General features: G+C 42.7%; 1 protein-coding gene across 1 annotated transcript; it reads left to right on the top strand.

Annotated features, from left to right (window-relative positions):
* The first annotated feature begins 7,157 nt into the window (after positions 1–7,157).
* Positions 7,158–8,267, top strand: GPR15 (G protein-coupled receptor 15). The gene has a single exon (XM_026851714.1). It carries the CDS (start codon positions 7,158–7,160, stop codon positions 8,265–8,267), a length of 1,110 nt encoding a protein of 369 aa, XP_026707515.1.
* The last annotated feature ends 18,202 nt before the right edge of the window (positions 8,268–26,469 follow it).

Raw genomic sequence — 26,469 nt, 5'->3', positions numbered from 1 at the left:
GATCACTGCTTTCACGGCCCCGCCCCCTCCGCCGCGCGGGGCACCCTGGGGGATGGAGTTTTTCCGCCGGCGCTGTGCCCGATGGGAGTTGTAGTTTCCCGCCGCCTCCGGGAGGCCGCCTGTCGACGCCCAGAATCATGTCGTTTGGAAAAGCCCTTGAAGCTCCCCCAGCCCAACCACGAACCTCACCCTGACCGTTCCCAACTCCACCAGATCCCTCAGCGCTGGGTCAGCCCGACTCTTCAACCCCTCCAGGGATGGGGACTCCCCCCCTGCCCTGGGCAGCCCATTCCAACGCCCAACAGCCCCTTCTGCAAAGAAATGCTTCCCAATATCCAGTCATACCTCACACCCACTGGCTTCCCCAGCACCAGGCAGCACACCTCACCCTCTCCCACTCAGCCACGTGACCACCTGCAGTCCGGCTCAGCCCAAACCACAGCAACGCAGCCTTCTCCACACCTTGTGGGGTGTGAGGCATTAGCGCTGATTAAAATCACACACCTGCAAGATGTTGTTGTCCCAAGGTCCCATGCTTGCTGTAACAGCCACGAGTTTTTACAGGAACACAAAAAAAACTGCTTTGCAAACTCCTGTTTCTGAAATTTCAATTATTTGGTCTCCCCCAGCAGCTATATCTTTTTTGCTTGCTTGCTTGTAAAAATGGGGATGCAATATCCTGGCTGAATGGCTTGGGAAAATATCAAGTAAGGAAAAAAAAAAAAGATTTAGTAAAAATTGCAAAAATCAGTCCCATTCCCCAAATCAGACATTTCTCCCCATCCCTGGAACACATACCCACACAAACCAGGAGGACTCTTAACAGTGGTTAACAACTCCCTAGTTGAGAGACCACCACACCCAGTTTTGATTTTACCAACCTCTCAACTAGCAAATACTCAGAAAAAACAGAATCATGTCTGAGGTTTTCATGTCTCTGAGGATTTCTGGGGAACAATCCTGTCCAATTCCTCTTCCAGAGCATCCAGGAAGATTTTTGTAACCAGGTAAGAAGCTACGATGGCAAAGGTGAAAGTGATATAAGAAACTTCTCTTTGTGAGACAAAATGGGTTTTTCCATTTTGAAAAATAATTAGAAATTATATTTAATTATGTAACCTCTGCCTATATGCGTCTCATATAGGCATGGAATGATCATGGAACCATCATGGAACCATCTCATCAACACCTCATAATGTAACTTCCTGCAAGACGTATTTTGGGATTTATGCTAGACTCCAAAATATTTTAAATCCTTATCAATGGCCTGGAAGAAAGCAGAGTATTGCTGATAAACTTCACAAATGACACAAGGCCCAAAGGAAGGGTAAATAATGACATGGAGAGGGCATTGGTACAGGGTGACCTGATCATTTGGCAGCCAGGGGCAAACAAACATGCATTTCAATAAGGTCATTGATGAGCTCTTTCATGTAAGAGCAAAGAGTGGAGGCTATACTTACTCGACATAAAACTTTATCCTGGGAAGCATAACATGAAAAAGACAAATGGGTCACAGTGGGTTACCGACTGCCAAGATGGTGCTGTGGCCAAAAAAAACAACTTTCCTGCAACCTCTGATGTATAAACAGAGAAATCACAAGAAGGAAAGAAGTTGTATCACATCTGGAGTTGCTGCTGGCTGCTGAAACACTGTGTCTTGTTTTGACATGTTGGTAAAGTGGAGAGAAACCTGAAAAGGGACATGAAAATCACTGAGTAATAAGAAAAACCTCTCTCAGTAAAATATATCACAGAAGGTCAGTGAATTTGATTTACTGACGAGAGAGCTAAGGAGTTGCAAGACCACAAATTACATGTAATGGCAATAAGGAACAAAAAAATCAGGAATAGTTTTTCTAGTATACCTGGCAAAACTAGAAAATGTTAAAAGAAAAAAAATCCAACAAAACCTCTCTGTATTCTAAATCATGGGATAAGCAGAATTGGAACCATTTAAGTCATAGTGAATTATCTAACACTGGCAAGTCTATAGGTTTTTCTCCTAAAAGATCTAATCTCATAAAAATGTGAATCAATTCTGGAAAATTTTGCAGCCATTGTTACTTCCATTATTGAATTAGACTACAGTGGCCTCTTCTTCTTCATGATCTGACCTGATCAATATGATATGTGCAGCTGCCCGAAAACACCCAGAGGGAAGAGATATGTTTTCATTTTATTTATTTAATTTCAAATATTCTCTACAGATTTCACCTGGATATTTCTTTTTCTGGAAAATCACTCCTCCGAATAATGAGTGACCCAATAAAAACGTTATAAACACACAGTCATTCATTGCTAACACCCATCTTATTTAGTTTTCTCTCCCTTTCACACCTCCTCAATGTGCCTCAGCAGAAACACTGGGTTGATCAGTTTAGTTACAGAACAGTATCTTTCGGGAAGGTTTTCAAAGTAAAAGTTTATTTTACTGTGCAGAAACTGTGACAGTTTGCAAGCACAAAGGGACTAACACTAATGGCTTAAACGTTGCTTCTGCTCCTTGCAAAAGTGAAGTTTCTCCAGTAGCAGACCTGGACCATGTGCATTAGCACCTCTAACAGAAGTTCTCAGGCGCTGAGAGTTTAATATCAACATTTGCAAACAAAATGAACAAAAAACCCCACACCCTAGCATGCTGCAAAAAATTTCTGTCATACAAAATTTGTGTCTTTGTAGCTCTCACAGTCTAAGGAAATAAGTGAGCATTTGTAGGAGGCAGCATACCATCCGTATTAAATAAAGCTGATACAGGATGAGAAATGAAATAAACCTTCTTCATATACCACATTCGCTTCAGGAGTAGACCTGAAAAAGGTGTTTAAAAATCCAATATTCTTCTAATATCACTAGTTAATTGACTACAAGATATTACCTCTCCCAACAAATAATAAAACACTTCGTAATAATAAAACAGGCAGGTTTAGTTTTTGTGTTTTAGGCACCATCTATGAGCATTTCACACAGCCAGAATGAGCAGAAAATCCCATGGATTCCCCTCAGACCTCTTGTATAAAACCAGTCTCCCTGGTTTTATTTCTTCTTTCTTTATTTTTTCCGTCTGTGGCACAGAACATGGCAGGCTAAGAAAACTCTACCCTAATTAATAGTTTTCACAGAGGGAAGACCTTCTAGATGTGCTTCTTCCAAATATCATGAATAGCACAGGTTTGCTTTAATGATACCCACTTGTCCTCTAAGTCAGTGGTTTCCAAACCTTTTTATCATGCACCCCATCAGTGAAAACATTTTTGAGCATGCACCCCTATTATATGTATTTTTAAAAATTATATACATGTACTACTGTACTAATATATTATGTACATTATAAAACATACACCAAAAAAAATTTTAAAGGATGAGATAAAGAGGAAAAAATCCCACTATTTAAAAAATATTTATTTTAAGTGCACAACAAATGTTCTTCCTGCACCATACTTTGTAGACCACTGCTCTCAGTATGAAACTATCTCAACCTATCCCAATGCATTGTCTCAGTGTCTACAATTTTACGTGAATCAGTTCTACCCTCTCCTCTTTGTTCAGGGGTGAAAATTCTGTTGCTCAACATTCATCTGGTTACCTCCGAGCCTGCCTTCTCCTAGGTTATAGCACAGTAGGGCAGTTTCAGCCGATTTGGTGGGGGTTTTTTGTTCCTTTTTTAATTAGATCTGCAAATCTCTATTCCTTAGAGTAGGTTTTTAAAGCACAATCATTCAGAAACTACTACACTTTCTTTTACAGCCAAATGAACCGCTGTTCCTTCTCAGCATTTATCATCATTAATAATTTACAGATACTGAGCTTATTTTATGTAGATGCTTGAGCTTATATAAAAGCACACGTACAAGTTGGAATAAAACCACATTTAAACTATCAGTAAAAGGGAGAATATAAAAAAATCTTTAAAAACCACAAACCCACACCTTGCTACCAGAAATGCTTCAATCGGAGAAATTTGCAAGGGGGTGTGTGTGTGTGTGTAACAAACTAAATCAACAACCCTGCATATTTCCTGTGCAGATATTTCTTCTGAGCATCTCTTTTACTGATTTTTTGCCACAAAATGAGGCAGCTACCATACTAGGTGTATCACAAGCATGACGGAACCGTGAACAAAGGCATGAAATCTTTTCCCTTGCTACTGCTGGAAATACTTCAGCATTTCCTATGAGGAAGACTTAAGGAATGGTGCAAACTTCACAAACGCATTTGAGAAAGGCAGGACCATCAGAGAAACGTAGGCTCTAAGTGCACGGCCATGGTTACAGTATCTGCCGTGAGCATGTGGTTACAAAAGCTTTAGGTTCACTCACAGGTTCAGAACTACTCAGCACCCAGCAGTTGCATTTTTTCCAGAGCTGTGTCAAGGGCTGGACAAGATGGGTACCCTGAATGGAAGAACATACACCCTAGCCAAGCCAGGAGCTGTTGCTTCAGTGGAAAATTTTGTTCGGGAAAAGGGTTTAGATGTATCTGGCGAGGTCTGTGAGGAGGAAAGTGCTGTGGAAATCTAGGAGGGGGGTGAGGAGAGAGTGGAGGCTGTCCTCCTGGTGACAAAATATGTCACCTCAGCTCTTGAATCTTAGCACATCATGTGCTGAGCTTTCTGGAATATTTATGCAGACGTGTTATGAGGGGAATGTTATGAGTGTTATGTGCTGACAATTTTTGAGAGCTTGGCTCTACCTCAGGGAAGTGAGCTCTGGGAAGAGTAAGACCCTACATGACACCCTAAATGAATCAATACCACATTAAAAAAAAAAATAAATCACAAGACTTACAGACTACCAGCAAATACAGCTACTGCTACTTCGCTTGGATAATTACAGATCACTTCATTATTCATTACAATGCTTCATACTATCTTTGCAAATCTTCTGTCCAGATAAAGAAGTGTCACATCTGTAATAAAACACACAGTGACATCCAGAAGTCTATTTAGAGCATTCAAGAAATACAGAGCAAATTCTAGAGAACAGAGTTGGTCCCTGCTGGAAAAGGTTCTATCTAATTTTTTTTTATTCTAGTAAGTAAGGCTATTAAACTACAGGGAGACAACAAAGTGAGGAAGCCCACAGAAGAATGCACAAACATATGCTTATATTTATGATTCCTTTAAGCTTTTTAAAACTTTTTTGTCTGCTCTGAGATGGGGAGAAGGAGGGAGTGAATTTCAAGAAGGAGTATGCAGTAATGTGACGTGGAGGGAGAAAAGTTAGTGCCTGATTTCTAATGCTTGCAACTGTACGTAAGCTGTTAGGATCTAAGTGCAGAGTAAAATAACATGTAGGTTCATCTTTGCAAGAGAGGCAGAACTACTGTATCGCAGACTGTAGAGTTCAGCTGATCTACTCTACTACTGATGGAAACAGAATGCCTCTATTTCTGAGTGCTTCTTGGAGGAAAAAAAAATGAAACATTCCTTGAAGCAGAAATAAGCAAAGACGACACAAAACTCACCTCTGCACTGAATTAATCAAAAATTATTTCTGTAACCTGTAAAACACTTGGGCATTTTTACACAACTCTTAGCTTAAAAGTAGGTATATTTTTTTGTAATCTTCAGATGGTGAGAAGATAATTTTTAGCCTGTGCTTTCTTACGGGTTCACACTTAACATCTGTGGCAATTTCATAATCTAAACCAGGGTGGTTTTATACCCCTTTATCTTTTTTCAGAGTTTGTGATGGCTGAATTACACTCACTGAGATAATTAAATCCTTACACATTTCCATGAAAAATAGTCAGCTAGAGTCCACTAGTGCCCTGCTGAGAGGAAGGCAGTTGCCTATAACTAGCTCCTTATCAGACATCAGCATGTCCCCAGAGGGACTAATTTGCTGTCCATGCAATTTGGAGTTGCTCTTTGCCTGTAGAGATGTGATCTATCTGCCCCAGGTTCGAGCACACTCCGAATTTGCTTAAAGCTTTGAGGATCCCAAAGACTAATCATGTCTGTGAACATGCAGGTGGGAGGCAGGGGAAGGAGGAAATCGATTTATCTGCAGAAGAGAGGAAGGATGATGAAGACCAGTAGTAGAAGTTTCAAATTTGTATGAATTGACAAAGCTGCAATGAATTCGGTAGTTTAAAAAGTAAGAATTTTCATTCTATTTATGCAATGCTGAAAGGGCTGTCTGTAAGGTAAGCTCCAGCTGGAGCTGGATATTGGATATTGGATACTGATATTGTGAATGAAAGATGAAGGAAATCAGAGTTGTTTAAGAGCAGTAAGCACGGTACATAACAATGGCTCAAGAGCCATGTGAGCTGCTCAGTCAGAAGAAGGAACAAACAACAGCTCTGGAGACCAGGACTATGACTGGTAAGAGAGCCTGCGCAGGGATGGGACCATCAAGTCAAGGTGCAAATTGCAGAATATATGACATGCTGGAAAACTGTCCTCTGAGTTTCTAATCCCTTCATAATGCTGGGTGTGGGTAGCCCAGGGGTAGGGGAAGTGGAGGGGCCGCAAGGCAGGAGGTGGGCACTGGCAGAGCAGTGGAGAGCCTGGGACTGATACAGAACGACTGACTGCAGGGCAGAATGGAGATGGGGGTTTTAAACATTTTTCCCTAAATATTTTCGTATGAGAGAATTACTCTCAATGGAAAACAACAATCACAAACGGACAAAGAAAGTAAAAACTTCCAAGCCTCAGAAAAGTTGAACTTGTCCCCAAAAGCAATTTATACAAAATATTTTGATAAAGAATGTGGCACCTGAATTCACCATTCTCAGACTTTTTCTGATCTGGTATAATCTCAAACCTCTGCAAACTAGCAATATCCTGTCCTAAAAAAGTTCAGAATCTTGAAAACTACCTTCCCTCCCCCCTAAACAAAGCAAAACCTAAACTTGGTTCGCTTATACAGGCAAATGTGAAATGAAGATAAAATCAGTAAAACTAAACCTGATTTTTAAAAAAAAAAAAAAGCAAGTGTTTATTCTGAAGACAGGGCTTTGACTAATCAGAGACTCTCGTCGCTTGTTCGTTGCTTATGTGATTGGCTAAAAGTATATAGATTACCCTCCCCAAACCACTTTTTCCTCCTCCCTCCCCTACTCCGCCCTCCTCACTCGATAAGTGTCTTTAAAGAAGAGCTGGAGGGGAAGGGTAGGGGAAGCTCAGAGCCTTCTTCAGAGCGGGGATGAGGACCGCTGGGCCAGAAATGGAACTCACTGAGCTTTCTCCTGTGCCTACAGTCACTTTCAACTATGAGTACTACTACGATGACAACTGCCAGTATCAGCATCTGCAACATATGGCTACCTTCCTCCCTGTCCTGTACACTGCAGTGTTCCTGGTTGGCATCATTGGCAACTCCATCCTGATAGTGGCCTTGGTATTCAAGCAACGGGTCCAGAGGCTGATCGACATCTTTATCATCAACCTTGCTGCATCTGACTTCATCTTCCTCATCACGCTGCCATTCTGGGTGGACATGGAGGCATCGGATGGGAGCTGGAGGGTAGGATCTTTCCTCTGTAAGGCTAGTTCCTATGTCATCTCAGTCAACATGTACTGCAGCATCCTCCTCCTCACTTGTATGAGTGCTGACCGGTACCTCGCTATCATGTATCCCTCTATCGCTAGACGGGTCAGAACAAGGTCCTATTCCAGTGGACTCTGCATCTGTGTCTGGTTATTATCCTGCTGCTTAGGGATGCCAACCCTTTTGTCCAGAGAACTGAAGAAGCAATATGGAAAGACTTACTGCACAGACAAAGCCATGACAGAAGCCAAACAGATCATGTCACTGATGCTTTTAATCCTGGCCTTCTTCTTCCCGCTGTTGAGTATCTTAACCTTTTACTGCTCCATCACCAGGAGACTCTGTCTGCATTATCAGAGAGCTGGGAAACACGATAAGAAACTGAGAAAATCCATCAAGATCGTCTTCATTGTAGTGGTGGCTTTTGTTATCTCCTGGGTTCCCTTCAATCTTTTCAAGCTTATGGCCGTCCTTTTGGGGCTCCTGAAGCAGCCTGACTGTTTTCCCAACATGGTTGCCCATCTGGGTATGAAGGTGAGCAGCCCTTTTGCTTTTGCCAACAGCTGTGCCAACCCTTTCATTTACTATTGCTTTGACAACTACATCCGCAGAGCCATGCTCCGGTGCCTGTGGCCACGGGTGAAAATCATTATCAGCAGCAGCAACAACTCTGATACTCTGGACACTCACCTGAGCCACTCCTTATCCAATTTTGTGGTGGGGGAGTATGCGGCTAGGAAGAGGAAGCGTTCTCTGTCCCTCTGACTGGGAGCCAGGACTGCGGAGGAAGGAACTTCTGTCTCCAAAGATGGCAGGAAAAGGATAAAGTGAGAGAAGCTGAAAAACTGAAACGAGCAGCAGAGGTGCAAGTGTAACGCAGCCAGCACTTCATGTGGGAGGAACCCTGCTTCCCTTTAAATGCAGATAGATGGAATTGGAAACCTTAACCACAGCATTACCGTTCACAATGATCGTTGTGTCACTGCACAGTATAAATCTGAAACCATATGAAACAATCCTACCGAGAAATATCCACAAACGCTTACACTGGAATCCCAGTACAAGAGCTACAAACTACAGAAAAGAATCACATGATTCAGTCAAAGCCGCTTCAAGGCAAGCTTTGAACTTAAATGTATATAGATTTTTATTCTGTGCAGAGTAAGAAAAACAACGCAACAGAAGTGTTTCTTCTCTTTGGTTCCTCGCTTACCCACAAACATGGCACAGTGTCCTCAAACCAACCTGATCAATTCTGTTTTTTTGGAGGTTTTCTGAAGTTAGAAATCCAACATTTTAATGAATTTGTGTTACCAGTTCTCATAACTTGAGTCTTGTGTATTTTCCTTGATGTCTCAGCTTCTTATTATGGCATTAAATCTTAGTTTTAATCATGATAATTAAAGCAAGTTTCTAGCCCCTGTGATTTTAGAAGAAGAATAACTTGAAAGCAGAGAAACCAGAAGACAAGCAAAAGAAATCCTGCATTTAACCTTTCTCTTAAAGGAAAAAAAAACACCACCACCACCAAAAAACACTCATGTTTTTTAAGTCTTTTTTGAGGGTCTGACATAATTTCTTACTGCTTGGGTGGTTGTATAATGGAATGACATTGTGTGCCATTCAAAGTCCAGGTCTGCTTTGTTTAGCTGCAACCAGTTTATGTAAAGACACATGCAGTACATCTACTTTTTTTTGTGGGAATTAAGAATTGGTGGTTAGCGAAATGTAAGGTGACCTTGAAGTTAGAAGAATGATTGTGGGAAACTGAGGCATAATTACATAACACCATGTTGTGTGAAAAACAGCAGTAAAAACTACCCCCTGCAGAGTGTGGTGAGCATGGAAGCAATAAACAGGCAAAAACTGAAGGTCAGTAGGATGTAAAAGTAAAAATGAACCAGTGTAAACAGGGGGTAATAAATTGGGAGCTTGCACACAGTGCAGCAGCATTTGCTCTTGGCAATGCCCCCCCTTCAACAAACTGGAGTGGGTTTGTCATGATTCAGTGCATCACCCTGGATCCCAGCTGGTCCAAGATCAGCACTTTTTCTCAGTGGAGTCAAATGCAGGTGTGCCTGAAAAGCAAAATTACCCAGAATTTCACAAATATTCTCATGGAGAATCATGGAAAATGCTGAGAAAACCTGGATGCAGGGATGCTCACAGAAAAGGAATTCAAAAGGACCAATGTTTTTATTTACAGAGTTGAACTCGGTAAATAAAGCAGCCCTATGAAGTTGGCTCATTCCTATCCTGCAATCTTTGGGAAACGCACAGGCCTTGCATTCAATATGCTGTGGGGAAGATATCATTTGCCCAACTGGTGTCAAGTGTGACAGCAAATGGGGTGGGGAAACAGAGAAAGCTCCATATTTCTAATAGCTCTAGTATCTCTCAGACTTACAGTCTGAAAAAATATGCGGCAAGGAGTTAAGCAGCTCATCAGAAAACTGGTACTGGACTTTTATAAAGCTAACTACATTGTTTTTATTAAATCTGTTCATGTTCTTCTAAATGCCAATGATTGATAGAAATGTTTTCTTAAAACAGTATTTTAAATTGCACAGTTAAAAAAAGTATTAAACTTCCAACAGCACAGATATATCCTGGCTGTGTTGCAGTATCTCATATTCTGTTGTCTCTCTTGTTAAATGTTTAGCTTAATGTTTAGCTTAATATAATACTGCTTGCCACAAATCTAATAAATCAATATCACAAAGCATCCAGGATGTGTAATGTGACTATGTCAAATGACTGTTAGAAACTTTCCTTCTATATTTCTTGATTTTAAAAGATTTTTATCTCTCTTCTGTTTTGCACTTCGCCTTTGAAGCTTTTGAACTAGCTTTCACAAAACCCACAAAGGTGTTGACTACAGGCCGAAGGCATCTTGCCACTAAGTGATAAGACAAAGTACATGGAAACAAATCTTGAATTGCAATAAGTAAACGATTTTTAATGGTATTTACAGTCCTGTAAGATAAAGCCAAGTCAACTCTGCCAACAAAAGAAAGAGTCAGCAAATACACATCTTTGGGCCTACTTGTTAAGAAGTAAAATAAGCAGGTAGCAACGTGCATGCAATCTGTTATACAGCAAACCCCGTATCATTTCACTGGGCAACAGTGTTTCAAGTTAAGTTTTAAGAGTTTGGTTCTTTGTTCCCTTCTCCTGGCTTTGAATAAACCGGCAAACAAATCGACCTGAGGGACAGATTCTCATAAACAAAAAGACCTGCAGCAATAGTCCCTGCATCACTTTGATCACCAGAGAAGAGACTTTTACATTTCACTGAAGCTAAGAATTGTCTTCTAGGCAATCAGATGCAGGAGATTACTCCTAGAATAACAAGGAGGCATTTTACAAATCTATGGAAAGTTACTTTTATTCTAATTAGGGAGTGGTCTAGCTAAAAAGAGTGACTGTCTCCTACTTATGAAGGGGACACAGTTTTAGGGTGAATGGTTACACCCCTGCAGACCTGCTAAAAGGCTTCGAATGGAAAACAGCTATACCAGCTAACATAATTCATGAGATACAGAGACAAACAGTTCTTCATTGCTAAAGAAAGGTCTTCAGCAATGCGGGAAAACCTGACTCCTGTCTGTACAGGGGAAAAAATGTGTCAATGACAGAAGTATCCCTCTGATGTAACTGCAGCAAGAGTACATTCACTATAGTTTGTCTTTTCACACCTCTGTATTTTCTAAATAAATGGGGATGACTGTTTTGGGTGCAAAAAAATCCTGGTATTTGCATTTCTTACTGAACCCTGCGGTAGGCAAAGAAACAAAACCACACCTCACCCAAGGGCAGTGCAACCCTAGAAAGCAAGGCACAGGTGCCTTGCCCACCTCCCCAGCAGTGCCCAACTGCACCCCCGGGCTAAGGGAGCAAGCCCTCCTGTGAGCAGGTGGAGAGCTGCCACTACAGGGTCAGTGGAGGCACAAGTGCCTTGGGCAATTTCTGGTGACACCCTGTGCTCTCTGGCACACAGGAGTAAGATACTGGGGTTTGTGCCTGGGCGACAAGGGGAGCATCACAGAGACACACACTAGCTTTTTGCTCTCCCCTCCCTTCACTGCATGCATTTTTTTTTTCTTCCCCTCTACCTCTTCTAAAAGATTTGTTTTTTCTTCTTCCACGTGACAGACTTTTCTCCCCACACCTAACGGCCAAACTCCTTTTTCAGGCTTACAAATGCATCAAGAGCATCAACTGCGGTTTCAGACCTTCCAGTGTCTGAAAATCAGAAATGTCATTTCAAAATTTTCATCTTATTTGCAGTGAACCTCAAAAACTACTCTTAACAGTCTCAATCTCTTATACTCCCTCTACCTTTACTAGTACATAACAAGAGATTTTTTTTTAATTACAAAAAGAAGCCTGAGACTTCTATTTCAACTATGATTTATTACAGAAAAAAATCCCATCTTGTTTTAAAGAGGGTTTTCTTAGGAAGACAGACTCATTATTTCCTCAGTCCTCACCCAAAGCAGAACAGTATCTCTGGAATATCATCTACAAGACTTTAAACAAATTTAAGTTACAGCTGCCACTATTTAAAAAAAAAACCCCAAACTTCAAAATACCATATCAAATTGGAACATTGACCAAGGAAATCTACTAAGATCTCCTTCCCTTGCCTGAAGCTTTAGTACTGATATCTGGAAAAAATAACAAGTTAACTAAATATTGCCAGGCTTCAAGGGAATCACACATAAATGCCACAGCAAATGCTCCACATGAGAAAAAAAAAACAAAAAAAACCCAGAAAGAGGCAATTAGTTTAACAAAGCAAAACTCTCTGGATTCTTTTAGGCTTTTATCAAAAAGACTGTATCCTATGAAGGTGCTTATTTTACTCTTGTAAACTGCAAATCTATCTGACATTTTCACGACAGTGTAAACATTATTTTCAATTATTTCTTTTGAAGAAAAGGCAACCTATGCTTGAACAAACTTACTTCTGGAAATGTTACTAGTCCAAGATTAGTTATTTGTTTGGTAGCACTAACACAGTTTAGGATGATACCAAAATTATTGTGATTTTAAGTATTTAACCTGGTAGATTTGAGTAATATAACAGGATGCCTGTTTTATCTGTGTTAAAAGAACTTAATGACTGTAAAGTGGTTTGCTATGTGAAATGGAAATGGTGCAATCCTGATATGACACCTGTCAAAGATCTTGGTAGGTAATTTGGACTAGGTTTTTTCCCCCCACTTATTATTTTAAAATAAATCCGATATGACTGCAGCTAAGAAATACAGTTTGGTGTTTTGTAATTTAACTTCTTTCATTGGTCATGAAAAGGTAGAAAAGCATTAATAGAAAAATCTGTCAGCAGATCTGGATGGGAACATTGATCTGCTCATCCCACAAACCTTTTAGTGATTTCAGAGATGCTTTTGTACTGCCTCGGAACGAAATCAAGCCCTTTTGAGGTTTTTCATGAAAAGAGCTACACCACCAGCACCACCCCCAACAATCTAGAGGTTGGTGCACTTTATTTTTTCCAAAATCAAGTATTTGATCTCAACATAAAGAAAAATTGTATTCAAATATGACGCTTAAGTGGGCAAAGAATTTTTGCAACCTTCATTTCAGCACCAGATGTGCCAACATTGACAACTGCACCGCTGACAAATGGTTCTTGGAGTTGCAGAGGGCTGAGGAGAAAGTCACACAGGGAACATCTTCGGATCCAAAATGAGCAGGGCCCAACCTACTGCCCTCAAACAAATAAGGTAAGTGGTGTAGTCACTGCACTGGACTGACCTTCCACAAGTACTGCAGTAGAGGTTGGCTCTCAGAAGCCAAAAGGAAAACTATCACTGACTAAGGTGTGTTAGGGTTTCATCTGCAGCTTCTTGTCCTGGGTCTGTCCGACTGGTGGGATGAAAAGCTCCTCACAGAAAGTCTGTGCTTCAAGTTTCAAACAGGCTGAATTATTATAATAATAAGAACATTTCCTGATTTTGCAAAGATGTTGCAGCAATACATTTGTTGACTGCTGCACAGGAACAGTAAGGTTGTTGACAAAGGAAGGGGTTTTTTCAGGTGTTTGTAAAACATACAGTATGAAGAGATGTCAGCTCATCGGTGGGGATGCACTTAGGTGCATTTTTAGCAGTTACACGCTCCTGGAATACTGATTTGTTATCCCTGTATGATCACTTATATTCATGAGTTCAACAGGGACCTGTGAGTAGCTTTGCAAGAAGCTGTGAGCACAAATCATTATTACATGTCCCAAAATTTCTAACTGGAACACAGTTCCAGTTCTTCTCCTGTCTCACAGGCTTCACCCATTTAAGGAGCACATTTCATGGCAAGTGAAAAATAGGAAGCAGTGACCACAAATGGCCTAAAGACAATCCTGCAATGGGAAATTCATCCACTCAGGCTATTTACCAAATATGTCAGCATTTTGCATATCATCAGAAAGTTAGATCTGTTCATGAACAGGAACAAAGAGCTACCTAAATTCATAACCATCGGAACCACATACTGACAATGTATTAAATGGACTCAGAAGTACTGAATGTCACACACAGAAGGGGCTGGATAGCCCTAGAAAACCAGAAAAAGCCCATATTATCTCATATAACATGTTAATACTATACCACAAAGCCTGCAATTAGTGCACTCTAGGTTTCAATACCAACCAAAGCACCTGCTCAATTCGCAGATGCGGGTGTTCAGTATTCTGTTGCAGTCTTGCTCCGAGTGACAGGAAGTTTTGGAGTACTCCACTCCCAGTAAAAGCCAGAGGGAGTTTGGCCCCAAACATCTAGGCAGCTAAGACTGAAATTCATAATAAAGTAAAAGAATGCAAAATATGGGAGATGAGAAAGCAAGTGCATCAGAAACCAACAGCCTTCAAAAAGAAAGGCAGCCTTCCACGTGTGACCCAGTAAAAAAGCCCTGCCAAAGGCAAGGCTGCTGTGGTTGATACTTAATTTTACATATGAAATGAATTGTGGGTTTTATTTTCCCAATTCACTTCTCCTAGGTTTTTGTAACAGATTGCAGAAGCTTTGGAAATAAAGCTCACACGTTATGGTTTGAGAGCACGCAATGTTATCAGTATCAATCATCTAAATAATGCATTGTGACCAAATATCAAAACTTCAAAACAGTTTCCTTATTAGTAAGAGAGCATATTCTTAGTCAGAAGCTCACACTAAGTCTAGTTAGTGAACATATTTCCTCTACTGTTTCCTTTTCACAATTTCTAGAGTGCATGGGATTTTACAAGAGGCATCTCAACAACAGATCCCAGAAAAGAAGAGAAAAAGATTTCTCTTGAAATTTAGAGCACATTTTGCTGCTTTGGGGACTAGAATAAGGCACAGAGGAGGTAAGGTAAGAATCTGTGCTCAAAGAAAATGCTTTCTACAAAGTGATTATTCAATTCAGAGGCTTTAATTTGTAAATGCCTAGCTTCAGATCCTTTTCAAAGCACTGATTTCTAGAAAGGGCTGAGTACTCACTTTCTAAACAGCAAGTTCATCATAAATAAAGGAAATAAATATCAGAAAATAACTGGATGCATCCAAAAGTCACTAGTCAATTTTGGAAAAAAAAAATCACCTCTGTCTTTTACTGTGCAACGGAGATCCCAGAATCTGTTGCCCTATATTCTTTTTAAACTGATAAACTAGTTAACGTGAATATAAAAGAACAGCTGTTCCCCAAATGATGCCCTTTCTTTTACCCTCAATTTAAAGCAAAGAAAACCAGACTGAGAAACTGTGTGGCACTCTGTTAGAGAACGAAACCTGGTCAGTGTTTTTTTAAATCAATCCAAAATTTCAATCTAGCATTAAAACTGGTATGCAAAATGACCAGAAAGTCAGAGTTAAAAGGCAAAAAGCAGTTTTTCTACTGAGGAACACCATGTATAAATAAATACACAGCAAATTTTTGCACTATATATTTGCACAAATATTTGCACCTAACTCGACCACTCACTTGACTTCCCTCTACACATCTGCATGACCACACCACCCATTTCCCCTGTCACCCACTCCTCACCCTCCCACCTCTGGGAACCACGGAAATATCTACCCACGCCTCAGACACAGCAAAACACTCAAACCATTACAAAAAGATTTAAAAAAAACAAAAGAGGGGAGGGGGAGAGGTGCATATTCTGTTTTGCACAGCTTTGAACCCTGTGGTAGTTACCACCATGGGTGCAATCACGCCACCTAAGGAAATGCTGCAGGTAAGAGTAGAAGCTTGATGGCTTTCAAGAAACATATATGTATATAAATGCCCACTCTCCTAACCAAACAGGACATTATGGATGGAGAGGTGCTAAGAAGCAAAGAGAGGGCAGACAAATGCCCTGGAAAGTGCAATGGCATGCCCAAGATCTCAAACAGCTCAGCTGTAGATAAAGTGACAGATATTCTGATTTCTAGGCAAGAACATGGTACTTCAGACCACTTAGGTATACTCAAGTAACTGAAAAACCCGTGTGGGTATCTCAACAGGAGAGATAAAAGAGCCCAGGGAAAAATCAAGAGAATAAAGGCAAGAAGAGGCCTGCAGAGCACCCTTTTCTTTTTTTTTTTTTTTTTGGCAAGAGTAGGATAAAGTATACGGCGGATATGAAATGTTCTAAACCAAGGTACCCATGAGAAACTAAGCTAGCACTTGAGAAGAGAGAACATTTCAGAGCAGAGTTGTTGCATCAAAACCAGACTAGATCTAACTAGAGAAACCTTGAACAACCCTTATAATCCGACAGCTTCTAGGGACAATATTTTGGCAGCATGAATCAATGGTGCTGTGGCACATTCACATTTGCATGGCCACTTCAGAGGCTCCAACTATCCTGAGGCTATTAAAAATGTCTCAACTCCTTGCTGACTCGGAGATGTAACCCTCCTACTATTTTAATTTTTAAGAACCTGTGCAACTAGACTAATGATGCTTATAGGTCCTTACCTATACCACTACCACTGTCATCCAAATAAACACCAATTAAAGTCAGTGGGGAAACTGCTGTTTTCATTGAAATCAACTGGAGTTTTATATGATTAACTTCAAGAGAGTTGGGGTTTGGCTGAATGAGAAGACTGAAAACCTAACCAACAGACTGCCTCCCCAGTAATGAACCCAGATGGATTTGCGTGTCCTCTTTCAGAGTTCATGCTAATGATTCACCTCCAAGAAGTCTGAAGACCCATAAAACTCCTATAATTACATGGCCTCACTCATCCATATAGAGAGGAACCATCTGAACAGATGCTCCCAGCTGTGCTGCTGGACTACATTTCCTGACACTATTAGCTGCACCTTCCTTAAATTGCCTTGAAGCAATTTGGATAAAACTTGGATAAAGTGTAGGGCAAGATCACGCCAATTTAGGCACCTGTGTTCTCTGCTAAGGCTCGCATGCTCTTCTCTTTTAAGAAGGTGAGCCCTCACTGTGAGAGAGCAATGCCAGACACAGGGACCTCCCCCGAGGAAAGGGTAGATCCCTCTGCAGTTTGTGCCTGGTTTAGATTTCATTTGCAAATGCAGTGGTCATGGGCAAGGGCAGCAAAGATGGGAATATCAATATGGGATGAACAAGCCTCAGGGGACTGGGACTGTATGGCTGGGTTGCAAGCTGGCACCGAAGTGCATGCTGGCACTTCTCCAGCTGTGAATCAGTCAAACAAAAGTATCTTGGGTGTCCTAACTCACATGGCTAAAACCAAGCCTGCCACCCTCAAGTGTGAGGTTCAGGGTGGGACAAGGTTTCTGCCATGGAAGGGGACCCAGCTGGGAGGGTGCTGGAGGGAGTGAGCCCCAGGAAGGCAAGCTTGCCACTCTGCTTGCTGGAAGGCCATCCTTCCCCAGCAGCATCTCCATCCCTGCACACCCAGCCCTCCTGCAGCAGTCAGCCACAGGCCTGGCTCTCCAGGGCTCTGGCACAGGCAAAACAGGCAGTGGAGCTACAGCTAACGTGCTGCTCTACCCCTGGATGCATCCCTAGGCCACGTACCTAGACAATGCCCACTTCATCCATACTTGAAAGTCAGAGGTGAAGAGTGAGGCTAAGTGACTCAGAAAAAGAAAAAACCCCAAATTTAAAAAAACATTCTGTATTTACCTTAAGACCAGATAGGAAAGCATGCGCCCTAAATCAAGTCTTGTGAAAAGGTCCAGAGGAAGTGAAAAAGGAAGATTACAATAAAAACAGGATTTCCAAAATGCTGCACATAGTGAACAAAGAATGAAGTATACATTTTCAGTCTTGCAATTAAACTAAAACAACAAAACCCAACTGTCAGTTCATCTTATGCTGAATTCAGCATTTGCATGGAAGTCTCCCCATTTTTATCAGACAGAAAAACAAACCAAGGGCTCCTGCCACACAATGGGCATGATTCGATTAGTGTGTGTGAAAACACACAGAGTGAAGGGGATGAATTGTAGTGTAAAACCACAAAGGCTGAGGTGTCTGCTAACAGCTGTTACCACTGAGTTTTGACACAGAGTGTCTTGTGTTCACAGAAAGGACAAATAGTTACATGCAACCTTCTTCCTTTTTATTTTAAGAAAGCAAACTTGTATTCTGACTCATGCTTTAACACAAATGGCATTACCAGTGCATGGAGGAGACCTCAGGTGATCATCTAGGTCACTAATAGAAAGTACACATAGATGATCTTTGACATGTATCTGTCAAAAACTATAAGGGTAGTCCATCATTTATCCTCAGAATTCACAGAAAGTCATGAGATGCCATGCAAATATATTCAGAGGATCCTTTTAATTGTTTTTGAACTTGTAGGTTTACCCATTAACCACATGCTTTCCTTGCAAACAGGAGGAGAAACAAACCATTTAAAAAGAAAGCTGATGGGCTTTGAGGATTACTAGCATCACCAAATTGTCAGTTCACTCAGGGAATGGACACGCTCCCACACACCAGTTTAAATGCTTCAAAAACAGGTTTTTGATTTACTCAGTTATTTAAGTCAGGTCTGTGGTTTACTCATTCAAAGGAGTCAATCATAAACCCTGTGGGAGCAAGTGCTTGTGGAGTACTGAAGAACCTTCTGCATTCATGCTCCGTATTTTGGTTTTATGTGTCGTGACATAACATGAGTTAGAATGTCTGCATTACTTGCCAGCCCTCTGTGGTGGATAGCTGTCAACAAGTCACCCAAAAGACCTTGAACAGTGCCCTGGTATTCTTGTCTTTTGTCTTTTGCCACAAGCATTTTTCTCCAGGTTGATAGATGACAATTGCCTGCAGCATATTTCTAACACTACACATGAGCTGGCAAAAATTACTGACTTACACTAAGTCAATTCAATGCAGAAATACTTCTTTTCCTCCCTCATTCAGTCACCCAGTGCACCCTCCATGATAATATATGACAGAGCAAAAGGTGTTTATGATTGAAGTGGAAAATTTTTAAACTTGGCTGCTAATAAGAAGTCCTCAGAGGAAGGACAGAGTTTATATGGGCAAAGGATGTTTTTACAAATACAGAAGTTAATCTGGTGAATGACTTTTGCATGAAGCATTGCTTCTTAATAAATATTAAAGTATTAGATGTCATGTATGTGTGTGCATTGATTTAATATAGCAGATCTTTATTTTTCTGAGGTATCAAAGTACTATTTGGGAAAATGGATAATTCCAAATAAAATTAGCATTCTATCCTTCTAGCAATATCTACCAGAGTTGTTTTTACAAAATATGACTTCTATCAGGCCAATCTTATTATCAGAATACTAAAAGCTCTTTTTAAATCTAAAAATCATTGCAAGCTTTTACCTGTCAAAAGCGACTTAATGAGATGTAAATTGCTAAAATAACTGTATAGGTATGTAACTCCAACAATTTTTAACACAAAAAAAAAGGAAAAATAGGAGACCCCACTTTCACAGCAAGCAAAGCAGATCAGCAGCACAGGAAACCTAAAATGCTGAATTAGCTAACAGCTACAGTGGTAATTTAACTGACAAAAGACAGTATTAAACTAAGGATAAAATGCCCTGCAACTATTAACAACGTTCCATTTGTGTGGATTTTTTTTTTCTTTTTAAAAAAAGACCTTTGTTTTGACTGACCACAACTGAAAACAGATTAATCCTGCAGATCATGCAGCCATGCCGGCTCTTTTCTGCATTCTCTGAGCAGCAAAGCTGACCCAAGCACACCATTTTGAAGACATCTCTGCGGGGAAGGTTACCTGGGAGGGTCTAGTCCACTCCAAAGGCAGTGATCCTCCACGGGCTGGGCTTTTAACATCATCACCCCAGAGAAAGGCAAGAGACAAAGGAACCTTTGGAGAGAAGAGAAAATGTTACAATTAGGAAAAAGAATAATCTTGAAGTGGTTGTTCTAAACAGAGAACTTAATCCACTTGTTTTCAAACACTGAATTACACATTTTCTCTTGCACCTGCAGCTTTCATCTCTTAAGTGGACTCTGAATAAAGCAGCCTCAAACCCAATATGTGAACCTGTTCAACAAGGACACTACTGTAAGCCTGGAGATAGGAAGCTGTGAAAATAAAAAAATCAGCACTCTTCACTGACATGTATCACAGCTGTACTTGTAAATATTTATTCTGTTAAGATCTTCAGTAATCAGTGCAACTTGGGGTTGATTGCAACTTAACTTATAAACCATTTCCAGATACCCTGCTGGCACAGCAGTGAGCACATCAGTGCATCTCCCATGATACATGGACGGTACTTGATGATGTGGCACACAAACGCCATGTTTATGGCAACGGGAAGCTTTAATACAGCAGTTTTATCAATCACAGCTACCATCAAGACAGTTAACTTGCATTTCACAGAATCCCAGAATCACCTAGGTTGGAAAGGACCTTGAAGATCATCTAGTCCAGCCGTCCACCTAGCACTGACAGTTCCCAACTACAGCAGATCCTTAAGTGCTAAGTTGACCCTACTCTTAAAACACCTCCAGGGATGAGGACTCCACCATCTCCCTGGGCAGCCCATTCCAACACCTAACAACCCATTCTGTAAAGAAATACTTCCTGACATCTAGTCTAAACTTTCCCCGCTGCAACTTGAGGCCATTGCCTCTTGTCCTATTGCTTACTACTAGATTAAAGCGGCTCATCCCCAGCTCTCTGCAGCTTCCTTTCAGGTTCCTTTCATTCCTCTGCAGCTGATGTTCATTTGTGTTGGAATCTTCTATGTTTCTGAATAGCAGAAGCAGAAATGTTCCTTAAAGCATTTTCTGAGATGCGACCTAGTCCACTATCACCCCCAAAATCTAAGTGTAAAGAGGAATTCTGTAATATGGCGTCATTAGATTTGGCATGCCCTCACTACCCACCAAAACTAACGTCTGCAAAGCACCCAAGTGACAGGGACTCCCACATCAGTAATAAAGTATTCATGTAAGCAGTCAAACGTATGTGAAAAACGGTCTTTCTACATATTACAGAAAGAATATTCAAACCCTCCCCACCCAACACCGCCCAGCCGCAGACTCTGAACCCCACCTTGGCCCGTGCCAAAACACCCTTCCAGGGATCCCTGGCTGGGCCCTCACCGGCCAGGAGGGAGCGATGTGCCCGTCCCAGCCGCATCAAAAAGTGGGTTTATGGCTCTAAATCCGCTCCTCCCTTCTTACAGCCACCTCTGCCCGACTCCTGCCACCCCAAGCTTGGGGCTGGGGACCCCCCTGGCCTTCCCAGGCAGGGTTTGTGGCCCCCGGTTGCCCGGGGCGTGCAGTAGGACCCCGGTGCGGGCCAAGCCCCGCGGCGCCTGCCCGAGCCCCCCGGTGCGGGCGTGTATGTGTGTGGCTTGGCTTCCCAAAAACGACTAGCCCCCCTAAATACTGAAGTAAATTTGAGGAGGGGGGGATGCGCCCCGGCGCTCCCGCCGCCCGAGCCTACCTGTGTGCCAGGCCGCTTTCGGCCGTGCCGCCGCCCCGGCCCCGAGCAGAGCGGGAGTGCGGCAGGAGTGGGGCCGGGAGCGAGACGGGGGTGGGTTGTTGCTTTTTTTATTATTATTTTTGGTGATGGGGGAAAGCCGGCGGCATCGCGTGAGAAGCGGGTGGCGGCGGCGGTGCTGCTCTGAGTCAGTGCTCGCCGCGGCGGCGGGGTGAGCGAAAGGGAGACAGGCGCTGAGTGATCTCTGCCGCCTCGCCTGGCACGCAAGTCTTGCTGTCAGCAGCCACGGCACGGCACGGCACGGCACAGCCCTCCGACCGGCCGCCTTCACTCCCCTCGCCCCAGGGGGGGTCTCCCAAAAACCCCGCCTGAAGTGATTCTCCTGCCCTCGCCCGGCGATGGCCGGTGGAGAGCGGCCGCCGCGGGGCCTCACCTGGAGCCACCCGCTTTTTCTGGGTGCCTGTTTTACCACATCACACACATACAGAGCGTTTGTGATTTTGGTGTTTGCTTTTTAAAATTGGAAAAAGCTGCTTTGCTAAAAGTCCGTGGAAAGCGCAGAACCCTCTTGACTGAAGGCCCTGTCAGCTCTGTGCCTCACGGCACGGCCATCTCTGTCCGCTCCCCTCATGGCGGCTGCCTCACCTCTCTGGCCCTGCCTGCACAGCCGTGCACCGCCCTCACCAGAGCACAAAAAAATACCTTCACGTGGAAATAAATGCGCGTGTGCGTAGGGGAAATCGTAACGTGGGTCTCCAAGTGTGACTACCAGCCATAAATTTCAAATATGTGACGTTTTCCGGTCCTCGCCATCTCTTCTTTGGAGGAACAAAACATCTTGCATTGGGGTTTCTGCTACTGAAGGACTTGAGTTCTTTGTTGACAATGATAGCCACCACGGCTCACAGCAGCACAGGTGTGTGTGTGTGTGCATTAGCATTAATTAATGATTTTTCTGTTAAAAGTGAGGTGAGGGGAAAGTGTAAAAGCCAAACCATTCTGTGCCATCGGCACTCTGAGTCACTGAAAATGGTGTCGTTCACCATAATAAATAATTTTTGAAAAAGTGTGTTTTTTCAGAAATCAGGAACATAGGAGGTGTTATTAATCCATCTCAGAAACAACAGAAAACTGACGTTTCTTAAGATTTCCTCTCAATGGACTCAGTTGAACCAGTTACACCACAAGCTTTCTCAAAGCTGCCAAATGAATGATGCTTACTCACAGAGAAAGTTTCTGTGACGTGGATCTCATCGAAATGAACACTCCACTTATGAAGCCTCTCCACGGATCTTGAAGCACTCAGTGAACTTCCACAGAGACCACTTGGGAAGTGATTTCCATCCCTATTTTACAAAGAAATTACAGATTAAGTTTATTTCCACTGAAAAGAGGAAGTAGATGTGAAATATTTTAACTCTGAGAGTAAAACGTACAGCCCTCTCATTACCTGTCCCATGAATTTGACCCAGGATTCCTTCTGGGATTAAATGCTTTTTTTACTACTTGATCCTAGCCTGAATGCTGCCTCCACTGCTGGTTTCTGCCTTTAAGGAACTCACCAAAGAGTGGTGCCAGTAACATCAGGATCAGAAGTGGCACTGGGAGATTGTCTCTATTGCTCTTTGTAGGTTGCTCTCCTTTGTAGATTGTACAGCAGATTAACCATCTGGAAGGTTTTCTGTTTACTTATTTTAAATCGTAAAAAAGCATAGATACCTACATGATCAGGAGATTCAGTACAGCAATCTATGAGCTGATTCAGTTTTGCCTGTATACTAAAATTAGTCAGATATTAGACAGCTAATCAGCATGTGGCTGGCTTGGATTTTCTGGAGGTTACGCTGCAGAAGAACAAAAGGGTTATAATTAAGTGCCTTTAACAAAATATCAAAACTTTATTAAGTTTTAGCATGGAATTTGTACTGTTCCAGCTGTGCAGTGATGCAATACAGGAATGCTGATGTATTGCACTGATGAAGCCACACTGTTGGAGAACGGCTTGCGGAGAGCAAAGCCATGGATCTATGCAGGAGCTGATCGCAGCCACCTGAGGTAAACAGAGAAAAAAACCCAGGGTACAGTTATGCTAACAAAGGACTGTTATATTAACAAAGAGAGAAACTGAGGTACATTATGACCTTGGGGGTGATAGAAAAACAGCTCTGGGAGAAAAACAGGTTCAGAAGAGGGAAGACGTTTATGCATACCTGAAATACCACAAGGGGCTGGGATATTATAATGTAGCCTTTTACATGTATCCAATAGATTTGTGAGTAGTATGCATGATTATTGTAGAGTGCTTATATAAGGTGTGATTTCTTTCAATAAAGGTGAAGCTTGCTCTATCATTCACATTGAATCAGCTGCTTGCTTCCTCCACCTGCTGCACCACACAACAGGCTCTAAACACAACATGAGCCCCCTACGCTTTCCAACCTTTTTCCTACCCTTTTTGGCAGTGCATACAAATAAAATGAAAAGGCTGAAGCAACGATTTCCAGGGACACCAAACTCTTAAAGGCACATTCAGAGTCTTTCATATGACTCATGACTTTCACTCTTTCAGAAAGAAATAATGCCAAAAGAACAACCTCTATCCTGAGAAAACTCAGAATGCTGAATTATTCCTTGGGGCAAGGTGGGATTTAAGCTGCAGGGCTTCTCCCACAAGGGTCATATTTGGGACAAAAGAAAGATTGAGCAGACATATGCAAAACAAGCAGGTAGAAAATTGTCTCTGTAGCAGAGAGAGCTGAAGTTTCTGGCTTTTTCATGTGGCAAACTTATCAGCCCAAACTGCACTTTTCTAAACCTTCTTCTAAATGTGCACATTCATTGTGACTAGGGAAGCACAGATAGTCTAAGCAAAACCAGGCAGCGATAAACAAATCTGCAAAAGAGCTCTGCAGAAGTGGTGAGGCAGCTGGAGATGGAAGAACTTGCTCCTCTGCATGGGAACACTGATTTCATTCTGATTGCACATGGTACCAAGCAGCTGTTGAGACACAAAAACTGCACAGTGAGATTTTTTTTATTCCAGGCAAATGATAAGTGCAAGTTTATATTGATAGCTCATCTGACTGATAATTATAAAACCAAAACAAAGCACTGAAATAACCAACCCCAAAACATAGGCAACTAATTTCTGTGAATTTGAGCAATTTGATAGCCTACCAAATTGCTCCAACAGGACAACAGCTACATGTTCAGGGCTGTACTGAAGCAAACTGTTCTCAGTAGAAAAGATCCTGGAAGATTAAATTCAGACTGGGGCAGTAGGAAGCTTTGGAGAATCAAGCACTGCTAGAGGTAAGTCCTTCTGATCATGGAGAAAGAAAGTGGACACACACATTTTCAGTACCCAGCACTTCAGGCTGGAGAAAGAGCCTTTCTCTTAGCTTAGGGCATTCTTCTCCCACCCCCATAGCTGCCCAAGCAATAGGAGTATTGAAGCTCAAAAATGGCAAAGCCTGCTCTCCTGAGATCGCCAAATACTGTTGTAAAATGTGGAGAATAAGTTAAAGGCATGGAACTGTGTACCTGGGGTCAGGGCAGTTCTCTCACCAGTGCTAGTGGAGGTTGGCACAAAAATACCAGATGAAGTATAACCTTCATCTGTTAGTTAGGCTTTTGCCAGTTATTTGAGTAATTTCCATAGTCAAACCCAAGTGGGGAGTGGGAGGGAAGGGATAGCCTTGAGGAAATACATTCAGGTTTTAGAGCAACAGCTGCTGATTCTTTTATTTCCTTCAATCTTTACTGCCTCACCCTTGTCCCTGTCATCCCCCCATCTCTCCCTTTGCTCTCTTGCACACTTCCATGGGAAGGGCCAAACACTGACATCCCCAATTCCTCCTTGGGCTTCTCCGCTTTTCCTGCTTCCCCTACTCAATTGTTGATTACCTGATAAGCTAGAAATAGAGTCAGGGGGCAGCAAGAGCTGGGATATTCCAAGAGGGAGGGCAAGCCAGGAGCCAGCAGAGACCACAGCACAGGTCGTGTCACAGTCCCACTGTACCCAAGCAGAGACAAGGTATCATAGTATCATAGAACCACAGAATGGTTTGGGTTGGAATGGCCCTTAAAGATCATCTAGTTGCAATCCCCCTGCCATGGGCAGGGACACCTTCCACTAGCCCAGGTCGCCCAAAGCCCCATCCAACCTGGCCTTGAACACTGCCAGGGAGGGGGCAGCCACAGCTTCTCTGGGCAATGTGCCAGCGTCTCACCACCTGCACAGAAAAGACTTTTTTCCTTATATCTAATCTAAAGCTCCCTTCTGTCAGTTTAAAACTGTTATTCTCATCCTATCCCTACACCCCTGATCGAGTCCCTCCCCACCTTTCCTGTAGCCCCTTTTAAGTCCTGGGAGGCTGCTATAAGGTCTCCCCACAACCTTCTCCAGCTGACCCCCCCCAACTCTCTCAGCCTGTTCTCACAAGGGTGGGCCTCCAGCCCCCCAAGCATCTTCGTGGCCTCCTCTGGACACTCTCAAGCAGGTCTGTGTCCTTCTTGTGTTGGGGGCCCCAGAGCTGGACCCAGCACTGCAGGGGGGGGGGTCCCTCATGAGAGTGGAGCAGAGGGGGAGAATCCCCTCCCTCGCCCTGCTGCCCACACTGCTCTGGGTGCAGCCCAGCACACGGGTGGTTTCTGGTCTGTGAGCACACATTGGTGGCTCATGGTGAGTTTCCATCCACTGATACCCCCAGGCCCTTCTCCTCAGGGCTGCTCTCAATCCACTCATCCCCCAGCCCGTATTTGTGCTTGGGATTGCCCCGACCCATGGGCAGGACCTTGCCCTTGGCCCTGTTGAACTCCGTGATGCCACATCCCTTCCCTCCAGCGTGTCCCCGCACCACACAGCTCGGTGTTGTCGGCAAACTGCTGAGGGTGCCTCGATCCCACTGTCCATGTCCCCAGCAGAGATGTTAAACAGCGCCGGTCCCAACACCCACCCCTGAGGAACAGCACTCCTCACCGCTCAACACTGGGACATACTGCTGTTGATAGAAACTCTTGGAGTGTGATCATCCAGCCAATTCCTTCTCCATGGAGTGGTC

This window comes from Athene cunicularia, assembly GCF_003259725.1.
Source record: "Athene cunicularia isolate RWA chromosome 1 unlocalized genomic scaffold, athCun1 chr1_part1, whole genome shotgun sequence".
NCBI lineage: Eukaryota > Metazoa > Chordata > Aves > Strigiformes > Strigidae > Athene > Athene cunicularia.
The sequence above is the reverse complement of the archived record's forward strand: the minus strand, read 5'-3'. Positions and strand labels throughout refer to the sequence as shown.